The sequence below is a fragment of the Schistosoma mansoni genome, chromosome 3 (genome assembly GCF_000237925.1).
Source record: "Schistosoma mansoni strain Puerto Rico chromosome 3, complete genome".
Classification (NCBI taxonomy): domain Eukaryota; kingdom Metazoa; phylum Platyhelminthes; class Trematoda; order Strigeidida; family Schistosomatidae; genus Schistosoma; species Schistosoma mansoni.
The window spans coordinates 12,626,431-12,640,492 of NC_031497.1; the positions used below are offsets into that span (position 1 = coordinate 12,626,431).

The window sequence follows — 14,062 nt, forward strand, 5'->3', positions numbered from 1 at the left end:
GTGGTATATTCAACATGTAATCACCACTGATCCTGTTGCTACCTCTCCTAATCTGTGATTTGGCTTGACAGTCTATTTTATCTGTGTACTAATGAGATATGGTAACTTGAACCGATGTACATACGTACCAGGTCCTACGCTGCAACTGATTGACTTAGTTTCAATTTTTTTGAAAAAAGAGTGAACGTTCCGATTCGTTCCGTAGTACATTTATCTATGAGTCTGTAACAATGATTTCTTTATGTTAACTAGACGTAGTTGATAATTAATTTCAGAAATTTTATATTCAAAATTATAATACAAGTCCATGTGTGGGTAAGATACTAATATGAGATGAAAATTCCACACTACAATGAAATACAGCTGTCGAATATTCAGCATAATAATATTTCGAGTTAAGTTAATATTCGGATCAGAAATAATGGCTTACCGTTTTCATTTAGCGGCGTCAACAGCAGGAATACATTACTACTTACACCAATTAATAGGTTCTGTAAATTAAAACTCAATTTCTAATGGTAATAGTTTAGTTTTCAATTCATATAATTATCACACTTTGAGGCTTAGCTAAATCTAGTTATTTGACTCTCATATCACGATGAGGTAACTGAAGGTGATCCATTCAGTCCCGTATATTTTCGCTTTAATTAATTATCTTAGAAGACTAATTCAAATGGCTGACCTCAATGAGTTTATTTGTTGAGATGTCAAACACTCGACTTGGCGGTTCAATTACCAATCTCTTTAATGAAATATTTAGGTAAACCACAAGATAATACATCCAAGTTTTTAAATTTAATCCATTAAATTCAATGAATTGTGAAACAGTTTTATAGATTCAACAGTCATTCTAAATTTTTCGATTTCTGTTTTTAAAAATATTGAGGCAGATTCCATGCTTATTGCATCAATACACATATTCCATCATATTCACCAAGCTGTTGGGATGTAGAACAATTTCAACAAAAAATTCATGTTAATAAAGTTGAATATGGTGGTCCACCTAAAGGTTGGGGTCAACATGAAGATTGTGTATTGATATTTGAAGAGTTAGAAGAAGCTCGATCTTTATTACAACGTATCGAAGAAGTACTACATGATATTGATCGTATACCTGATGAAGTACTTAAAGGTATAAATTATATTGTAAATTATAACTTTTAGCTAATTCAGATCTAAAAGTACTTTATTAATAGTCTATCTCATTACACTTAGCTTTAGATTGAGTAATCAATATTAGCCACAAAATGGGCTACGCTTAGTTAAATATTGTCTAAAATTATGATTGTTTATCAGCCAGCTATGATGTTAAATATGATACCATTTTGGAAACATCCAGTTAAAAGAATTAGTAATGATATTGTCGATATAACTTGAGAGTTGTGATTTTTTTAAACATCACTCTAGTCTATGGAATATCTGCTTTGAAAGCAAATTTAACAACAATGTAATACTTATGTCTTCAACGTGTCTTCAAATAATACTCACGTGTGATGGAAATATCTTATATACTTACTTACTTACTTACGCCTGTTACCCCTCATCGAGGAACATAGGCCACTCGCAAACACTCTCCATCCAACTATTTCCTGTGCAATCCTTTCCAGTTGCTATTTATCTTTTTCATGCCTGCTTCAATTCTCGACATAGTGTGTCCTTCAGCCTTCCTCTTTTCCGTTTCCCTTCAGGAATCCATGCAAGGGCTTGCCTCGTAACTCAGTTTGGTGATTTCCGTAATGTATGTTATATCCACTCCCAACGTCTTTTCCTACTTTCATCTTCAGACGGAAGCTGGTTTGTCCTCTACCACAGTATGTTGTTGCCGATGGTACTTGGTCAACAGATATTGAGAATCTTGCGTGGAAAATTGTCTACAAATACTTGTACTTTTTGATGATGGTTGTAGTAGTTCTCCTAGCTTCAGCTGCTTACAGTATGACTGTCTGGACGTTTGTATTGAAGATTGTGACTTTGATGTTGGCTGGCAGTTGTTTCAAGTTTCATACGTTCTTCAATTGTAGGAAAACTGTCCTTGCTTTGCCACTCCTCGCCTTTACGTCTGCATCGGATCCTCCACGTTCATCGATGATACTACCCATATAAGTCAAATTTTCCACCTCACCAACAAGACGTATCAGTAAGTGAGAATGATATCACTGAGAGAATAAAAGCTGCTTATAAGTATGAAACTTTTATCATGCCTCTGTAGTTCTCACATTTGATCAGATTTTTCTTTGGTATGTTGATGAGGTGTCCTTCTTTCCAGTCTGTTTGCACTCGTTCTGTCACCCGAATCTTCCTGAATGGAAGGTGAAGTATGTTTGCAGTTACTCTTATGTCTGACTTCAGAGCTTCAGCAGGTATATATTGTCAGGTCCTATTGCTTTCCAACTCTTGAATTGTCTGATGGTCATCCTGACTTCTTCAGTCGTTGGTGGAGTGACATATATAAGAAGATCTGTAATTGCTGCTTCTATATTCGGTGTATTCAATGGAGCCGGTCCATCCAAGAATTCCTTCAAGTATTCTACTCATCTGTTCTTCTGTTCTTGAATCTCGGTGATTGAATTGCCGTCTTTGTTCTTGAACGGTCTCTCTGGTTTACTATATTTCTCTGCTAGTTTCTTCGTTGTGTCGTACGGTTATCTGATATTTACTTCTTTCTCAGCTTCTTCCGTTATCGTTGCTAGGTCTTCTACATATTTCTGATTTTCAGCTCTAACGCTCCTCTTTATTCGCTTGTTTGCTTCTGTGTATCCAGCCTGTGCCTTGACGTTTTCTGTTCTTGTTTGACTGTTCTTAGTTGCTGTCTTCTTGTTCTTGCTTTCTTGAATCCTGATTAGGGTTCCGATAGAAATCTATTCTTTGTGATAGTTCTTCTTGGAGCTCGGAAGCCCCTGACACGTTGAAGTTAGTGCTTGTTTGATCCTTTTGGAATTGTCCTGCATAGTATTTTCCTCTTCCTTGAATAGATATTGTAAAGCTGGAAACCTGTTTTTGAGAGTTATCTTGAATTAATTGAGTTTGTTAGTATCTCGAAGGAAGGCTGTATTGAACCTTTGTAATGCTGTTCCGCCAGTTGCCCAGTGTTTCTTCATCTTCAAGAGGGTCTAAAAAATCAATGAAGGTTTGTATTTGTATTGGTCGTTTGTACCTTCCCATTTATGTTTAGGACAGCAACTAATCAGTCTCATTTTGGCATGTTTGCAACCTTTGCGAATTGCTTCTACACTCCTGTTTAGTCACAAGCATTATGAGCAGAGATAAGTGGAGGCTAGCAATGGAATCTAGGACTCATGTGTCGTCTTATTTGAAACTCGTCATCTGGATGTAATAAATGTTCTTTGTCCAACATACAATCAACATGGCAGAGAAAAGCTAATCAAACTTACCTTCTGTATGCACATATCAGGTCGGAAACTTTTGATAGCGTTTCCTGTTCAAAACGCAATAAGATTGGTGTTTTTTCTACTAATTATTTTGAATCCATTACTTACATTCATTTCATATCCACTATCGCGAGTTGTCTGGACTTGTGAAGACTTAACTCCCTTTCAGCTGTAGGTTCCTATGAATGTGTTCATTATATTCTAATCAATGTTATTCTAGTTCACTTTTCTGTTGCTAGACATTCTTCTACTTTAGTATTGTGTTAGTTGTAGTAACTCAAAATGATGAGTTTTCATATGGGTTCAAATATAGAGATAAAAATAACTGAAGGAATACATAGGTGAACAATCACTTTTAGGCCATATTTGTTCAAACTAAGTTTATCAAAATAGCTACATTTACACAAGACTATGTTTTACGTGAGTACACACTAACCGTTTCAAACTTACCCATCGACTCATTAACTTCATCGCCCTTTTAATATTTTTAATTATCCTATAACTTAAATCTATGCTATAATTTAAAGACGATAAGTCTAAGGCTAACAAAATTGCTTTAACTCACTAATTCGTAACTTTGAACATAAAATTTTATTCTCACATTATCATCAACAAGTAATGAATCATTTGATCAATAAGAATGGTAGTGATTGTAACTTTTAATTATGAATGTCGATTTCACTTTATATTGTCATTTTTCAGACTCTAACTATGAGTGCAGTCAACCTGCACCTATAACAAATAGTTGTGAATTTGGCTGGAAACGTGAAGAGTATATGTCATCAAAAGAATGGCTAAGTATTCATGGTTTAAAAGCTCAACATTTGGATTTTTATGATTTATTAGTTAGTGTTTCATTTAAACACTGTGATGGAGTTGTAAATGTTTTAAAGCCCCCATTAAATGTTAATAACAATGATGCAATGGACAGAGAATGTAATAAGATTTATGATGATTTTGGAAAATCCAATCATTCGGAAGCAGATTCAAAAGATTCTTCACAAATATGGTCCTCAAATGCAGTAAGTTATAATGATGTTACTTATTGTTAATGGATTAATTTTAGTCAATAAATTTCTAGTCACATACATTTATTTCATTACCTCATGTAATGTACCACTCGTATAGTAAAATGTGGTTCCTCGTATTGATATTATTTATCATCCATGGTAAATGCCAATAATTATTATTAATACATGATTTAAATTATGTGCAGAATACTGTAAGTATGTTACGAATAAAAGTAATATGCCATTCTTGAATTCTGCTTTAGAAAAACAGGTTTCTATCATTGAATGAGTGCTAGGTTTGAAGTAATATATCCTTACATTTTACAAGTGAGCTATGATTCTCAATTTTATGATGAATACTGCATCATGACCTTGGTTTGTAATACTTAATTACGATTTATTTTGACTGACAGAAAGACAGTTTCAAACGGGTTAAAATCTGACGCAAATATGTAATAGCTTAAGTTGCTACTAATTAAACATCTAAACGAGGAGAGAGAGAGTAAGTCATAATAACATGTTGAAAAAATCAGAAAAAACTAATGTAGTCTAAGAATAGATGGTGCGGAATAGCCTCAATTGCAAAGAATTATAATTAAATAAAGAGCTGTTAGATAGTTGGAGGTCGTTGCGATCATGCCTGTAGATTTATGTTTGTACCTGATATGCCCACTAATTTGTTACAAATTCTATCGACAGGACCTTTTTTACTTTGATGATACTAATATTCAGGTCATAAGACTAAGTTTATGTTTGGCTTTCTTGATATTCATCATTTCTTAACATGAACCGTACAAATGATTATTATTGTTCATATAATCACAGTCATGACATATCATAACACCGAGTTACTTAACCTTGTAGTTGTATTACTAGACACTGATCAGTACAAAGAATTCTTTCATAATATTAGTTATCATTTTATTAAAAGTGCCTTATGCGGTCAATTGACAGATAATTTTTCAATATAGTAAATGATTTATTGTTTTTCTCTATACTTTCCGAAACTTATGCTCATTTTGAAGATTATTCAACCAAAGTTGATCAATGCTCAATATTGTAGCAATTTTGTACACATTCGATGGAAAAACGGTAATATAGTTCATGTGCAAATTACACCTGAAATGTATCGTTCATACTCTCGACGTATGCATTCTAGATTAAATGCTATTAAACATCGTTTAGATCTATTAAGACAAGGTTCAAGGGAATTATTTGGAACCATAACAGAAGACAATGTAAGCTTGTATTGTTGTTAAACCAGCTATACAAAATGATGTAAAGTTAAATTTAATTGAGCATATTATTAATATTATTTTGTTAATTTTCGGATAATAAATATTAATACTTTAAATATTATAAATGTCATACTTATAAGCAGCTTTTATTCTCTCAGTGATATCATTCTCACTTACTGATACGTCTTGTTGGTGAGGTGGAAAATTTGACTTATATGGGTAGTATCATCGATGAACGTGGAGGATCCGATGCAGACGTAAAGGCGAGGAGTGGCAAAGCAAGGACAGTTTTCCTACAATTGAAGAACGTATGAAACTTGAAACAACTGCCAGCCAACATCAAAGTCACAATCTTCAATACAAACGTCCAGACAGTCATACTGTAAGCAGCTGAAGCTAGGAGAACTACTACAACCATCATCAAAAAGTACAAGTATTTGTAGACAATTTTCCACGCAAGATTCTCAATATCTGTTGACCAAGTACCATCGGCAACAACATACTGTGGTAGAGGACAAACCAGCTTCCGTCTGAAGATGAAAGTAGGAAAAGACGTTGGGAGTGGATATAACATACATTACGGAAATCACCAAACTGAGTTACGAGGCAAGCCCTTGCATGGATTCCTGAAGGGAAACGGAAAAGAGGAAGGCTGAAGGACACACTATGTCGAGAATTGAAGCAGGCATGAAAAAGATAAATAGCAACTGGAAAGGATTGCACAGGAAATAGTTGGATGGAGAGTGTTTGCGAGTGGCCTATGTTCCTCGATGAGGGGTAACAGGCGTAGGTAAGTAACCTTGTGAGTGAGAGTTGATATCCATAAAATTGAAACAGCATGGATACCGTTGTTTACAAATAACTAGTTCAACTTAAATGAGATAAATTATAATATCAGGTCTGAAAACTAGGGTGTAGTTTAAGGTTCATTTAATTTGTAATATAGTAACTCACTAATCCTCCAATATCGTGCGTGGGATTTCATCTCACTTTTGATTACCTTGATTCCACTGGTCACAGGTTCTTTCTAGATCTTTCAGAAATTCACTCAAAAGTTAGTCACTAATGACCAAACAATCGCCTTTATGTTAAAGTGATTTTCTATCAACTAAACATAATACGAAATTTATTTTCGCTGGTTTTCTACTCAGTTACTCGAAGGTAGTCTGCTTGTCACGAGACGTAGATCATATTTTGGTTTATGGTTGTTGGCATCTTGACTGGGAAATAATAAGATGGCAAAGTAATTGCTCAGTACTTCTTTGTTTGTATTTTCTTACCATTTAAAATCAATTCATGCCTAACTACTGCCTACGTCGATGTGCATTGTTGGCTGAAGTAGGTTTAAACAAAGATAGAAACGGTCAAATCAACACATAGCATCGGTTCACGAAGTGATTGAGTTTTAGTCCAAGTCATCATCGGAGATGGAAACTATCTCATTAGAGTCCGAGCGATAATTGTGATCAGCGGTCGTAAACATGGCTGAAAATTGATTACCCTCTCGCTTTATTTCACACCGAATTTCATGATTTCATATTATTTCATGCACTTTATTCCTCGTGTTATCTTAATGTTTATGTACTAATGTGACAATTTGAGCCGAAGTACAAGTGAAGTAGTCTCTAAGATGATTCTGATCAATTGATTGATAACTGAGCTAACATCAATAATGAAAATTTCTTTTTAATCATAGATATTTGTTCACAAAACTCGTCATTAAGAAAATGCAAGTTTACTACTACTTTTTTAAATTTGGTAGTATGAAATCATTAACAATAATTATATTATTATCAGAAAGGGTTTTGTGGAGATTTAGTATTTTCATAGTTGCAAGCGTGAGTCAATTGAAGCTAGACCACCAAGGAAAACCTGGAAGCACTGAACGGTCGTTTCGTCCTATCGTGGGACTCCTCAGCAGTGCGCATCCACGACCTCATATGCTCATTAGTGACTGGAGTTCTAGTGAGAAGCAGTGACCAGTGGAGTTCATACCACGTCTGTTGTGAGATAGGAACTCACTGAAGACAACTGGTGAACGGTCGCTCAACTTCGTGGATCGGTTGGAGTTAGACATAAACACCATGGGATGCCGGCTCAGTGGTCTATCGGTTAGGTGCTCTGGCGCGAGACTGGTAGGTCCTGGGTTCGAATCCCGAGAGGCGAGATCGTGGGTGCGCACTGCTGAGGCGTCGCACAATAGGACGGAACGGCCGTTCAGTGCTTCCAGGTTTTCCTTGGTGGTCTGGCTTCAATTGACTCACGTTTGCAACTATGGAAATAATTATATTAATTCATTTTTCTATTTGTTGTGTAATAGGTATATATTTTAATTGATACCAGTACATCAATGTTATCTAGTATAAAATTTGTTAAAGAAAAATTGTTACAATTAATTTATGAACAGTTGAAATATAAAAATCGTCTTAATTTTATCGCATTCAATTCAAATGTCAATGCATGGCATGATCATTTACAAAGTACGACGGAGTGTAATTTAAATGTAGGTTTTGTGTAGTTTTTATATTTCAATGTGATATTAAAGAAATAAAATACATTATTTGTATGGGTTTGTATCTTAACTTTGTTTATGTTAAGGTCTGTAACTGAATAGTTTATATTGGCTTCGACTATAGATTTTAATACAGACAACTGGAAAATGCATACCCTTATAAATGATATAATCTTTGCACAAGCTAATAACTGTTTGTCTGAATTAAGTAGCTCAATTGACAAAGCTTTGGCGTTTGAAGCAAAATGTACTCTTGTCCTAGTCCCAATATGAACAGCTAATTAGTCTCAGGTAGGATGGAAAGTTTGTTTTGGTATTTGTTATTCAACTTTAGTAAATAGTTTATATAAATTTATAGTTTAGATATAGATATTAAACGAAATTTACACGTCGTTTAGATAGACGGTTTTCGCTTAGATTCTGAACATTTTCTTAGTTATAGCTTATGTCGAAATATTCCTAGTTTTTCACTCCTTTCCGTTTAAATAATCTTTTTCTGTTCTATGTTTGAATTTACTTTTACTATTGTTTTGATATATACTGTTTTGAACTATTTCAGTTTATTTTATTTTATCAACTTAAAGTCAATAGTGATTTGAAATTAATAGTAGGTTACTGACCACATGACTAGAGTTCTACAATGAAAAGAAATGTATTTTAAAACATGTATTCTGAAATATCTCAACATTATTCTGAACCTCTTCTGCTGATTTTATTAATGTCTTTCAGTTTACTGGTTAAAGGAATTGCTGGATCTTGTAATTTTCCTATCTACTTGATAAAATGATCTATATCATAATAGACAACTTTTAATAAAGTTGTAAGGAGAGTCATTTTTCCTCAAAGACAAACATCATAATTTTTTTCGTATTTTTCACGATCCAAGAGTTTTGCAGTGATTCCAACTTTTTTCAAATAATCTAGGAACACAATTTCTTTCATTGTCAACGTAACCGCCTATTTGATTAGTATGGATTAATTATTCTCTGTGCTTATGAAATTCTATTACTTGATTTTATTCATTTCATTTTTTGTTGACAAAATCAACGTTGATAAACTTGTTGTTTTCTATGGCTTGTCTCTCTATGTATGATGACGACCTGTTATCATTTAAATCAATTTACACAATATTTCAGTTTATTTATTTACAGAACTACGGTATTTAGATACATAAACATAATTGAGACATCGGTGGCTTCATTAAGAACAATTTTATCTGATTGTCTGCGTGACAGGCGCATTCCAAATATTTTAATGACACCGTTATGAAACCCATCAGACCTGAACATTGGATTTGATCTGACTGTCGGTTTTGCATGTTGATTACTTACTATTTGTCACCTTTACCAAGTTACAATCCCAACAAAGTGAAAAGAGCTATAATAAAAACTATACTATTATTTAATCGTTCAACAACTGAACTTATTTGGTATTTTCCAAATCCCAAGTTAAAATTTGATGTAGTGATCAAACAATTCCCAAAAATATTTTAGTTACTGACTGAAGCTTTCAGAGGACGTTTGTGTAAGATTTCCTGACCCGACAAATTTATCTGAAAGTGATATCTAGGATGAACAGACTCTGATGGATTTGGAATCGAGTGAGTATGTGATATTTAATTCACTGACGTCATTTTACCACTGATTTTGCTTCTTGAAATCCTATCTTTGACCAATGCAATCAGAGTTCTGTTGATTTGACCTAATTTTTGAGTAGCATTAATCGCTTACAGTTGATAAACGGTATTTTATTTTAGTTGATTTTAAATTTTCTTGATGCAATTTCTTCTCAACTTTGACTTACATAGCATATTGTTCGCGAACGAATTGTATTATATTGGATTATTTCCGAGATAATTCTCAACGCTTCGTATATCAATCGATCTGATAACTGTTCTTAAATAAATCCGAACAGTGTATAAATTTCATAAAATACAAAGCATCAACTACAGTTTATTACTGAAAAGCGCAGATCAATAAGCCACAAGCACCCCGAGAGAATTCAGGCAGAAATGCTAATGCAAGCGAGCGGGCAAGGAAATACAGAGGCGAATCGAGGGTCGTATGAATTTCTAAGATTCAAGCACATATATAGGAAAGCAATTTAACCAACTAATATTTTAGCTAGTAGGAGAGATGTGTATATGTTATAACATATAGTCGAGCATACAGATATAATAATAAAAATAATAATAATAATAATAATAATAATAATAATACAAATATACCGGTTATATACCGGTTATTACTGTTCGAATAAGACTGTCTGTTAGATAAGTTAATTAAAAGGTTTAACAAAACCAAACGTAAACAGACTTAAGTGTAGGTGAGGTGCTATAATATGCCGTGATTAGTTTTATCCTTATTTCCTTTTACGACCATTTCAAATCGAATGGTTAAATGTAAATGGTCTTTTATTCGTCCCGTAATCTGATTCATTTCCCGGTGTACATATTGTTTTTTTCTTTTTCTACCGTTAATCTGTCATTTTACTGGTACACTATATTTTCGTTTCTTTGGTCGAAATCAGTCTGCTATAAAATGGATTGAAAAATTAACATGTGGTGGTACGACAAATACATTAAAAGCACTTCAATTCGCTTTGGAAGATAATTTAACTGAAGGAATTTATTTATTAACAGATGGTCGACCAGATCAACAAACGCATACTCTTCTACTCAGTATGCAATTGAATAATCGTGTACCTATACACACAATCAGTTTTAACTGTAATGATCCTGAAGCAAATGAATTTCTGATTCGACTAGCTCAAGAAAGTGGTGGACGTTTTCACTATTACAATGAATTTCCAAATAATGTAGATAAACCAAAACAATGGGAGGTATGAATTATGTTTGTCAATTATTTGATTAATAAATCTAAACACCGCTCATTATATATTATAATAATTGTAAAAATCTTAATTACTAGACCGAGGTGTTGTCATGCTTCATTATAAACCTCATGATTTATTAAATAGTTGATTAATGTGGGTGCATCATAACAAAATTCGAAATTGATGTATATATCATCATAACTTCCTAAAGAATTAAATGTATCTAATTTCACATTTTATTTTACTACTAAAAACTGTAAGTTTCCTCCATTCAATGTTAGAGTAATTAGGTATACGCGTTAACGGTATTTGATCTTTCGAATAATAATGCAGTATGAACTGACGATTGCTTACTTACTTATTTACGCCTGTTACCCCTCATAGAGGAGCATAGGTCGCTCACCTGCATTCTCCATCTACCTCTGTCCTGGGTAATCCGTTCCGGTTGTTTCCAGTTGCTATTCATCCTTTTCACGTCTGCTTCAATTCTCGACTCAGTGTGTTCTTTGGCCTTCCTCTTTTCCGTTTCCCTTCAGGATACCAAGCAAAGGCTTGCCTCTTGATCCAGTTTAGTGATTTCCGTAATGTATGTCATATATCACTCTAGATTTGTACGATGACCATCCTGACTTCTTCAGTCGTTGGTGGAGTGACATATATAAGAAGATCTGTAATTGCTGCTTCTATATTCGGTGTATTCAATGGAGCCGGTCCATCCAAGAATTCCTTCAAGTATTCTACTCATCTGTTCTTCTGTTCTTGAATCTCGGTGATTGAATTGCCGTCTTTGTTCTTGAACGGTCTCTCTGGTTTACTATATTTCTCTGCTAGTTTCTTCGTTGTGTCGTACGGTTATCTGATATTTACTTCTTTCTCAGCTTCTTCCGTTATCGTTGCTAGGTCTTCTACATATTTCTGATTTTCAGCTCTAACGCTCCTCTTTATTCGCTTGTTTGCTTCTGTGTATCCAGCCTGTGCCTTGACGTTTTCTGTTCTTGTTTGACTGTTCTTAGTTGCTGTCTTCTTGTTCTTGCTTTCTTGAATCCTGATTAGGGTTCCGATAGAAATCTATTCTTTGTGATAGTTCTTCTTGGAGCTCGGAAGCCCCTGACACGTTGAAGTTAGTGCTTGTTTGATCCTTTTGGAATTGTCCTGCATAGTATTTTCCTCTTCCTTGAATAGATATTGTAAAGCTGGAAACCTGTTTTTGAGAGTTATCTTGAATTAATTGAGTTTGTTAGTATCTCGAAGGAAGGCTAGAAAGACTAATAGATAGCTATACAAGTATATTCTCTTACATTTATATATATCACGTGTTATAAATATTTATAAAATACTTATCAAATGATTGGTAATTCATTCAATAGGTTACTGGAAAAATCAGTAAAACAGCTGGAAAAGTATCTGTATTCCTTTCAATCCATGTGAAAATTATTCATAACGATTTGAATTAGGTTGATAAATTCATCACCACGAATCAGAGTCAACTATCAGATGATGAGATCATTGTTATGAATAGTACTACGTGTTTGTAATCAATATCAATAGTGTTCAAACATTTAAGTCGATAGATATTTGAAAATAAACACCGAACACTACTGATATTGATTACAAATACGTATCTTTTTTCATAATAGCGGACATTTATTGCACAGTTATTTGGATTCCCGACACCTATTGATGAAAATGTTTTGGGTATAATTAGGAAGAATTAAAGTGATTGGTTAACTTTGTTTTTGAAAATGTGTGCTCGTTTGTTTAAGAACAAATACTTTGCTGCTTGTAATAATTTGTTAATTGTGCATTTTTCCAATTTGATTAGTTTTAAAATCAAAGTAGCATAGACTGTTTTGTCTGGATGTCAAAATATGTAATTTTACATTTGAATTTTATGTTAATAAAAATACAAAAATAACCATGCGAGAGATGATATTCTTAGCAGAATTTGCAGAGTGACATTACCTATGTAACTATACCATATACCTGAAAGATTGAAATCAGTTATGTAGCTTTTTTTTCCTGATCATATTGAGGTAATGAATTATAGGATACTAGATCTTCGTTATAAGTTCATTTTATGTAGACTTCACGAAATACCTTGTGAAAATTAGAAATTTTATCAAGATATTCTTAACTGTAAACGACACTATACTTATATGTTATAAAATTCAATTTGTAAATAATTTTAACCATGTTTTATGAATTACAACTTTTTTAAGTAGTATGTTCATATAAAAAATGTATGTGTGTAGCAAATGCAATTTCAAGCAAAGTATTATTTTCTTCTTTTGAGCCGATATTCATCTACACTCTTTAAACAATCTGGTTGCGTCAAGTTTCTGAAGGATTACCACATAAAAAATGTAACAGAAACATTTTATAACATGAAAAACTTAGTAACCAAGTATAAGGTTGTTATATCTAGAGCTTTGATTCTTACTATGCCGCGTACTACTAGACTACTTGAACGATAGAACCCGCAACGTCGCAAGAGAGAAGACAGAAGACTAGTAAGTAGGAATTTTACTCCCCAAAAATATGGTACAGAAATCCCATGTATTTATGGTTTTTGACTGAGAGTAAATCATCATTTCAGACAACCAATAGGCACATAGGGGGTCATTCGTATCCATCCAATGGGGAAGCTACACGTCGACATTCTAGAATATTCCCCTGGCAGTGATTGGATGGAATGTCTTCGGCTCTTTCTGGCCTTCTTGAGGCTTCCTAGAGTTTACCAACGAACCATCCTTACAAGGTAATATAAACCTGCCTGTAAGCTATACGCTTTTCTTAACGGATATCAATATTATCTGATCAAGGAAATCAAATTAGATGAACCAATATTAAGGCCTACAATTGAAGAACAGTTCAAACCAACTTACTTTACAATAATTGTGTGGTTTTAAATGTGAGTGCCAAAATAACATGTACCTAAGAGAATATGATTTACACCATCAACAAAGAAAATAAACAGCAATATAAATCAAATGGGCTTGATACAATTCAGGCAAACAAATGGAATGATACAAAAATTAACATGAAATTATGGTAAGCAGAGATGGATAGAGGCAAGCA

At 33.6% G+C, this 14,062-nt stretch overlaps 3 protein-coding genes across 3 annotated transcripts in view; all 3 read left to right on the forward strand.

Annotated features, from left to right (window-relative positions):
* The window catches only part of Smp_127480 (hypothetical protein), a gene marked incomplete at both ends in the record, with an annotated part of 32,922 nt that overhangs the window by 9,607 nt on the left and 9,253 nt on the right, over nt 1-14,062 (forward strand). Inside the window, 3 exons of the mRNA XM_018799262.1 lie at nt 891-1,132; nt 4,092-4,411; nt 5,425-5,637. Coding sequence (XP_018651069.1) covers nt 891-1,132; nt 4,092-4,411; nt 5,425-5,637 — 775 coding nt within the window. The remainder of the gene's footprint in view (nt 1-890; nt 1,133-4,091; nt 4,412-5,424; nt 5,638-14,062) is intronic.
* Smp_116670 (hypothetical protein) lies at nt 7,988-8,155 on the forward strand (the record flags this gene model as incomplete). Its single annotated transcript, XM_018799263.1, has 1 exon — nt 7,988-8,155. One exon carries the CDS (start codon nt 7,988-7,990, stop codon nt 8,153-8,155), a length of 168 nt encoding a protein of 55 aa, XP_018651070.1.
* Nucleotides 10,832-10,996, forward strand: Smp_178690 (hypothetical protein; the record flags this gene model as incomplete). The annotated part of the gene is made up of 1 exon (XM_018799266.1): nt 10,832-10,996. One exon carries the CDS (start codon nt 10,832-10,834, stop codon nt 10,994-10,996), a length of 165 nt encoding a protein of 54 aa, XP_018651071.1.